The sequence below is a fragment of the Scyliorhinus torazame genome, chromosome 16 (assembly GCF_047496885.1).
Source record: "Scyliorhinus torazame isolate Kashiwa2021f chromosome 16, sScyTor2.1, whole genome shotgun sequence".
NCBI classification, from domain to species: domain Eukaryota; kingdom Metazoa; phylum Chordata; class Chondrichthyes; order Carcharhiniformes; family Scyliorhinidae; genus Scyliorhinus; species Scyliorhinus torazame.
In genome coordinates this window covers 188,574,667-188,583,750 of record NC_092722.1, presented here as the reverse complement: position 1 = coordinate 188,583,750, position 9,084 = coordinate 188,574,667, and the positions used below count along the sequence as shown (strand labels likewise).

Here is a 9,084-nt window from a genome sequence, read left to right as displayed (position 1 = left end):
ACCCGCACACACATACACACACACACACACCCACACACACATACTCACACACACACCCACACACATACCCACACACACACACATACCCACACACACACCCACACACACATACCCACATACACACACATACCTACACACACACCCACACACACATACCCCCCACACACACACATACCCACCCAAACACATACCCACACACACACCCACACACATACCCACCCACACACACAAACACACATACCCACACGCACACCCACACACACAAACACACATACACACACACACACCCACACACAACCACCCACACACATACCCACACACACACCCACACCCACCCACACACATAATCCCCCCCACGCATACACACACACAAACATACATACCCACACGCATACCCACACACATACCCACACACACACACATATACCCATGCACACACCCACACACACAAACATACATATTCACACCAATACCCAAAAACACACCCACACACACCCACACACAAACACACACATATACCCATGCACACACATACCCACACACACACCCACACCCACCCACACACATAATCCCCCCCACGCATACACACACACAAACATACATACCCACACACATACCCACACACACACCCACACACATACCCACACACACACCCACATACACCCACACACATACCCACACACACACCCACAAACACACACACATACACACGTACCCACACCCACACACACAAACACCCACAGCCACACACACACACACATACCCCCACACACACACATACCCACACACACACATACCCACACACACACCCACACACACACACATACCCTCACACACATACCCACACACACATACCCACACACATACCCTCCCCACACACACACACACACACACACATACCCACACACACATCCGCACACAAATACCCACACACCCACCCACACACAAACACCCACACACAAACACCCACACACACACACATAGACCCCCCCCCCCCGGGAACAAGGGGACACTGGCTTGAAACTGGAGGTGGTTTGTCACAGTTTTTGTTCCCCATTTAACATCACTGCCAAATGTTGACTTTTCAGCAAAGCATTCCCATCCGTCTGAAATGTCATATTTTGGAAGAAATCAAGGAAAGTGCAGGGGAGGAGGACCAATCAGATAACACCTTCAATTTGGATTTGATTTATTATTGTCACATGTATTAGTGTGCAGTGAAAATTATTGTTTCTTGCATTGGTTCTTCAAACAGCTAGTAGCAGCATGTGGGACTGAATGGCCTCCTTTTGTGTTGTAACATTCTAGGAACCGAACTCTCTCGATGAATGTCGCGCAACAAACATTTCAGCTAAAAGTGCTTGCATTTATTTTTGGCAAAGACTTAAGGTTTTCATAAAACATTTTAAACTGGCAAAAAATAATTCATCCTCCAACATCCCCCCCCACCCCACCCCCGGAAAGTCCGGGTTTCAATGGTTAATCACACAACAAGATCTCTTTCGGGAATACATGTCAAGGCAAAACTGTTTCGAGCAGCTTTTTCTGGCACTTCAGTAGATTTTCTTCTCCCCCGAGCTGTTTAAGTTTCTAGAACAATCCGGCTGTGCTGTAATGCTGAGTACTCGGTCACAAGAAGAGAAGAGCACAGATAGGATGTCGGAGAGTACCATTCCCTAGATTACCAGTCTTATCGGCATTCCCACAGATTCTCCTCAACAGCGTGTGCCCCACCACACCGACAATCCATAGGGTTAGGGTGATGAGGTAATGAACCAGGAGGAAGACGAGGGAACGTTTTTGTTTTTGAACACAATAATCTGGATTGGGCTGCACTAAAGGGCAGTGGAGGGAAAGTTGATCGCAGGCTGGAGGGTTACCACTTCCAGAGCTCAGGTGAAAAGGCCGGGCGAGTGGAGATAACCGCATAACTCTTTCAGGGAGCCAGCACAGGAATGGTGGGATGAATGGCCTCCTTCTGTACCGCACCATTCTACGACCCTAACCTATAAGCAGCTCTTGAGATGGGCAGCATGGTAGCACAGTGGTTAGCACTGTTGCTTCGCAGCTCCAGGGTCCCGGGTTCGATTCCCGGCTTGGGTCATTGTCTGTGCGGAGTCTTCACGCTCTCCCCGTGTCTGCGGGGGTTTACTCCCACAGTCCAAAGGTTAGGTGGATTGGCCAGGCTAAATTGCCCTTAGTGTCCAAAATGCTTAGGTGGGGTTACTGGGTTACGGGGATAGGGTGGAAGTGTGGGCTTCAATGGGTTGCTCTTTCCAAGAGCCGGTGCAGACTCAATGGGCCAAATGGCCTCCTTCTGCACTGTAAATTCTATGAATTCTACGATTCCCTCAGGATGGAGTGCAGTCCGCCATCCGAGGGTTGCCACATGCTAACAAAAGAGATCCTTTGCTCAATGAGTGAGGCTCCAGCCAACCTCCACAAGACCTCCCCACCCCCCACCTGCCACCCCATCCCCCAAATCATCCCCTGCCCCCAATTTGGTTCCCCCACACCTATTTCTCTTTTTGGATCACCCTCTGCAGCCATGAGATCTGGCAAATGAGTCGTCAATACGTCTCTGAGATTGTCCATTGAGGTTAGAAGGCAGGGGGATGCATGGGAATAGCCCATGGAGTTGGGGAGGGGGTTGGCCGGGGGGCGGGGGGGTGGGGGGATGGTATCCCTAACACCTTCAACCTTTACCTCACCCACACTGAGGAGACACAACATGCGACAACCAAAGCCACACCCGCTATTCGGGGATTGAAGGGGAGCTGCCCCACAGCACACAGACCTTACAGCAAGGCTGCATTCTCAATGAAAGGTAACATTTCCTGTCAAATTACTTATTCAGATATAATAAAAAAAGGAATAATGGACTGAATGAAAACAAATCACCCCTAAATTGCACCAATATTTTCACAGCATTGCTACAACTTTCAATCATCCGGCTGCATATTACATCAGAGGAAACGTTATACATAAAAAGTTTGAAACTCACATCTATTTCATTCTGTTTCAGCCAGCCTATCTAGTCCTAATTGCTGAATCACTCTGTCTTTCCTCTGTAATATCTCATCCTTGCCCTTTCTTCCTTTATTTCTTGCCTCTCCCCCTCCTTTCTGCATCTCTCTTTTTCTGTATCCCCTCTATCCGCTTACCTCAATTTTTGCTGTTCTATCTCTGTCCACTTTCCTTCGCTCTCCACCTCCTTTCTAGGACTCTCTCTCCCTTTAGCACTAACCCTCTGCTCACATCCCTGTATTATCTCTCCTGGACCAACAGTGACTGTACATTTGGGAAATCCCGAGTCACAAAAGACACTTTGTCAATGTGCTCCCTCTCTCTCTCTATACATGTTTGTCTGTCACTCTCTCTCTCTCTGCACCACTTTGACATTTACCCTCTCTCTCTGTCTCCCTCCTTCGCTCTCTCTCAGTTCCTGCTTTTTTCCCCCTTTCTCTCTTTCTCTATCTCTCCCTGTTGTTCTGTCTCACTCTTCCTTTCACTCTCTGACCCTTTTTCTCTGTTCCTAGTTCTAGTCCCCCTCTCTCTCCCTCTCCCTTTCTCACTCTGTGCCTCACCCTGTCTCTCTCTCTCTCTCTCTCTGTCACTCAGTCTCTTGCTCTCCTCTCTGCCCCTTTCCTCCTCTCCAGTTCTCTCTATCCATTTCTCTCTCTTTCTCTCCGTCCTTTTCTCTTTCTGTCCCTCTCGCTCCCTCGCTCTGAGCCTCTTTCTCCTTCTGTTCCTCTACCTCTGTCCCTCACCCTCTCCATCCCACTCCCTCTCTGTTTCTCCCTCTCTCTCTCTCACTCCTCACATCGCACAGTCAGCTCCCGTTAACAACCAGCCTTGACAATCTCAAAGCAAAATCACAGCCACAAGGTCATTTATAAAAGCAAGGTTCTGATACCCAGGCCATCGACACCTGGGTCTCGACCCATTTTTGTCACACCGCAACACCCCCCACTGCCCCCGCACCTCGCCCTGACCCCCACTGCCCCCGCACCTCGCCCTGACCCCCACTGCCCCCGCACCTCGCCCTGACCCCCACTGCCCATTACCTGGAGGTTGAGTTGGCTGGATGCCAGGCGACTGCAGCGAGACGCAGAGGTCATTGTCGAGGGGGAAGCGGTCGCACCTCAGCATCTCAGGCCAGGGGAAGCCGAAGGACTCCATGACAGGCGAGCAACCGTCCCGCACAGCTTGGCAGAGCGAGCGGCACGGGTAAATGGGCCGGTCCAGGCAGATGGGGGCGAAGAGGGAGCAGAGGAAGATCTGGGTGTCGGGGTGGCAGCGCTTGGCGAGCAGGGGCACCCAGCTGCTGGCCTGCTGCTTGATCTCGGGCAGGGTGTCGTGTTCCAGCAGGTTGGGCACGCGCATCTTGCGGTAGCCGATGTTGTGGCAAAGCCGCAGGTCGTTGGGGATGTCCACGCACTGCGGCTGCTTGGCATAGAAGCGCCCGCCCTGGAGGTGGTCCGACTGCCAGCCGTAGTATTCGTATTCCTCGGCGCTGCCCCCCGAGCCGGGCAACGGCAGGCCAGCCAACAGCAGCCCGAGAAACGCAGCAAAGAGTTTCTGCATGGTCAGCGCACCAGCTCTGTGCCCACCCGTCAGCGAGGTACCTCCGCGATGCCCACCTCACCCGCCTGCTCGCAGGCTCCTGATGGTAGAGGATGGGAGCCAAGGAAGAAAAACGCGAAGCTGCTCCTGTGTCCCCACCAGGCTTCCTATCTCCTGAAGGTCACACAGCTCCCTGGGTGGCGGAGTCCAGCCAGGTGGGCAGGTGGCTGGCGTCTCCACCAGAATGCGCTGCCCCAGAATTCCAGGCACTGGGTGGGTGTTGAAGGAAGGGAGAGATTATAGAGGCACTTTCTCTTTCTCGCTCCTCCTCTCTCTCTCCCGGCCAGCTGCACACTCTCCTCCTCAGCTGCCTGAGATGTCAGCTCGCCGCATAGACTGACTGTACACTGCACTCACACACTCTCACACACGCTCTCGCCCTCTCACACACTCAGCTCTGGCAGACTGTGCCAGCATTTAGCTGCTCGCTCCTCCTCGCTCTCCGAAGCGAGAGTTTAGACCAGCCCTGTAGGCTTCCCCACAAAGCCAGGAGGATTCCACAGCAGCCAATCAGCTCGTGGGCCCCTGTTAATCTGAATGTATGGATCACAGAGCCAGCTACCAGTGACTGGAGCAGCTACTTTACACTGCAGCGAGCTCCGGACACTGACACAGCTCTTTAAAGGCAAGGCTCGTTCTCTCTCTCTCTCTCTCTCTCTTCCCCTTTTGTTTTCTCTTTCCCCTCCTCCCTGCCTGCTCTTTATCTCTCCCCCTTTCACTCGCTGTCCCTCACTCCCGAGCCTTTCCTCTCTGCCTCTCTCACCCTCCCTCTTTTTGTGTCTCCATTTCTTTATTAGTCTGCTTGCCCCTGTCTTCATCCTGCTCTATGTGTGTGTGTGTCTCTGTATCTCAGTCTCTCGACTTGTCTCTCACCTTTACTGTCATTGTCTCTCTCTCTTTCTCTGCCCCCTTTGTCTCCTTCCTTCTCCTCTTTGTGTCTCAGTCCTATCTTCCCTTGGGTGTGATTTCTCTGTCTTTTCACTCTCTCCTTTTCTCCCTCTGTCATTCCCTGTGTGTCTGTCTTTTCTGTCTCTCTCTCCCCCTCTCGCTGTGCTTTCGCTGGGAGCAATGAACAATTATTGAGGTGTGTCACAAGCCCAGGATGTTTTGCCGTTACGAAGGGCTGCAGGTTATTTACCAGCTGCCCTAACCCTTCACCTGCAACCAGCTATTGAGATGGCGCAGAGAAGGCAGGGCTTGGCAGACTCGCGAAGGGCAGCAGCTCTCTAAGCAGACAGCTGCAAGCAAGTTCTTCAAAGGAAGATAAAGGATCATTTTTCCACCAGTACCCTCTTCACCAAACCCGTCTCCCTCTCACCCCACTCCGCTATTCACTTGCCTGTTCCTGTTACCCAGCAACAGGATGATAACTATCAGCTCGTCCCCACTGGTCTGCCTGCAGAACTACCATTTTTACAGCAAGCTGGGACAGGTCCCAGGCGGCTATTTGACTGTAGGAGCCTTCATCCAGCAGTGGTCACTGGCTAAGGACTGAAGAAAATGCTCTAGTTCCCTGTCCTTTCCCAGCACAAATCTGTGGCTCTCAATCTCGAAAGTTCCGACTGGCCCAGCTTTTATTTTAACCTCTCCACACTCCTTCAGCCAGCTAAGCTCTAAACTCTTCCTCCGAAACCTCACTGCATCCTCTCGCCCTTCAAGCCCCGTGTCAAAACTTGCACCCCGACCAAGCTGTCCCAATGTCTCATAGAGGGATAGGATTTACAGTGCAGAAGGAGGCCATTTGGCCCATCGAGTCTGCACCGGCCCTTGGAAAGAGCACCCTACTTAAGCCCCACACCTCCTCTCTATCCCCGTAACCCCACCTCACCTTTTCTGGACACTAAGGGGCAATTTATCATGACCAATCCACCTAAGCTGCACATCTTTGGACTGTGGGAGGAAACCGGAGCACCCGGAGGAAACCCACGCACACACGGGGAGAATGTGCAGACTCCGCACAGACAGTGACCCAAGCCGGGAATTGAACCTGGGACCCTGGAGCTGTGAGACAACAGTGCTAACAACTGTGCCACTGTGTCTTCTGTGGCTTAGCGTCAAATATTGTTTTATAAGCATCTTGACATGTTTTACTTCATTGAATGTGTGATATAAATCCAGCTTGTTGTTGTTGTTGAGAGAGTGCCTGAGCTCCCTAATTTCACCGATAAACACTGAGCTTTAGTTTTACGATGATGCAATGTCTTGGTCTGGATACCACCACTCGTGGAATTAATTTCTTCTGTGCTCAAAACAAAATTAATGGGGAATTCATAAGAAGCTTGATTACACAGAGCGATTATCTTGGAATTTACAGTGCAGAAGAAGGCCATTCGGCCCATCGAGTCTGCACCGGCTCTTGGAAAGAGCACCCTACCTAAGGTCAACACCTCCACCCTATCCCCATAACCCAGTTACCCCACCCAACACTAAGGGCAATTTTGGACACTAAGGGCAATTTATCATGCCCAATCCACCTAATCTGCACATCTTTGGACTGTGGGAGGAAACCGGAGCACCCGGAGGAAACCCACGCACACACGGGGAGGATGTGCAGACTCCGCACAGACAGTGACCCAAGCCGGAATCGAACCTGGGACCCTGGAGCTGTGAAGCAATTGTGCTATCCACAATGCTATCGTGCTGCCCAGAGTGTGCGAATATTTAGTGTGGGAGGAGTGTGGGAGAGAGAAAGAGAGTGTGGGAGGAGAGAGGGAGGGGGAGAGAGTGGGGAGAGAGAGAAAGAGAGAGAGTGTGAGAGGGAGAGAGAAAGTTTGTGTGGGAGAGAGAGAGAGAAGGGGAAAGAGTGTGTGGGAGAGAGAGTGTAGGTGGGAGAGAAAGAGAGTGTGGATGAAGGAGGGAGAGAATAAGAGAGAGAAAGAGTGTGGGGGAGGTGTGCAGGCTAGGTGGATTGGCCGTGTTACATTCCCCCTTCGTGACCAAAGATGTGCAGGTTCGGTGGATTGGCTTTGCTCAATGGAGGGGGGGGGGGGGGGGGGGGGTAATGGGAGTAGGGCAGGGGAAGGGGCCTAGGCAGGGTCAGAGGGTCGGTGCAGACTCAGTGGGTCAAGTGGCTGACTTCTGCACTAGGGATTCTATGAATGCTGTGGGGTTAAAAGAGAGAGTGTGGGAGAGAGAGAGACAGTGTGGGAGAGAGAGGGCAAGAGAGAGAGAATGGGGAGAGAGATAGTATAGCAGACAGAGAGTGTGGGAGAGAGAAGGAGTGTGTGGGAGAGAGAGAGAGTTTGGGAGGGTGGCACAGTGGTTAGCACTGCTGCCTCACAGCGTCAGGGACCCAGGTTCGATTCCGGCCTCGGGTGACTCTGTGGAGTTTGCACTTCCTCCCCGTGTCTGCGTGGGTTTCCTCCGGGTGCTCCGGTTTCCTCGCACAGTCCAAAGATGAGCAGGTCAGGTGGATTGACCGCGATCAATGCGCGGAGTTATGGGGATAGGGCGGGGGAGTGGGCCAAGATAGGGTGCCCTTTCGGAAGGTTGGGCTGTCACAATGGAACAAACGGCCTCCTTTTGCACTGGAGGAATGCTGTGGATTCGAGGGCAGAGAGAGATAGAGAGCGTGGGAGGGGGGAAGAGAGTGTGGGAGGGAAAGAGACAGAGGGCGCGATTCACCGCAATCGGCGAATTGGCCTGACGCCGGCGCCAAGAACAGCTCGAACCACTCCGGCGTCGGGCCAACCGGATGTTGGGGAATTCTCCGCACTTCCGGGGGCTAGGCCGGCACCGGAGGGGTGGGCGCCCCGCCAGTCGGTGCCGAAGGGACTGCGCGAGTTCGCGCATGCGCATACCGGCCGGCGTATTCTGGTGCATGCGCAGGGGGCTGTCTTCTCCGTGCCGGCCATGGTGGAGCCCTACAGGGGCCGGCGCAGAAGGAAGGAGTGCCCCCAAGGCACAGGCCCACCTGCAGATCGGTGGGCCCTGATCACTGGCCAGGCCATTGTGGGGTTCCCCCATAGGGCCGGATCCCCCCGTGCCCCCCCCCCCCCCCCGAGGACCGCACCAGCCGGCCTACCAGCCACGTCCCGCCGTGTGGCACCATGTCCAAACCACGCCGGCGGGACTGGCCAGAAACCGACAGCCGCTCGGCCCATCGGGGCCCGGAGAATTGCCGGGGGGGGGGGGGCTGCCAACGGCCCCCGACCGGCGTGGCATGAACCCCGCCTGAAAGCCGGCGCCTGAGAATACGGCAGCCAGCGTCGGAGCGGCGGGGCGGGATTTGCGTCATCCCCGGGGATTCTCCGACCCGGCGGGGGGGCCGGACAATCCCGCCCGGAGAGTGTGGGAGAGCCAGGGAGTGTGAGAGAGAGAGAGGTTGTGTGGGAGTGAGAAAGAGTGAACATGGTAGTGTGTGTGTGTGTGTGTGTGTGTGTCTGGCTCACTCGCCTTCTCAGGATTCCCACTCATCCTTAGCGCCACACACAGTCGCACCCACTCACACAGTGGGTG

General features: G+C 53.9%; 1 protein-coding gene across 1 annotated transcript in view; it reads right to left on the bottom strand.

The window, feature by feature from the left end:
• The window catches only part of sfrp5 (secreted frizzled-related protein 5), a 103,089-nt gene extending 97,882 nt beyond the window's left edge, over nt 1–5,207 (bottom strand). The window contains exon 1 of the mRNA XM_072479635.1: nt 4,068–5,207. Within this exon, the coding sequence (XP_072335736.1) occupies nt 4,068–4,587 (520 nt within the window). The 5' untranslated portion in view covers nt 4,588–5,207. The remainder of the gene's footprint in view (nt 1–4,067) is intronic.
• Nucleotides 5,208–9,084: the final 3,877 nt, after the last annotated feature.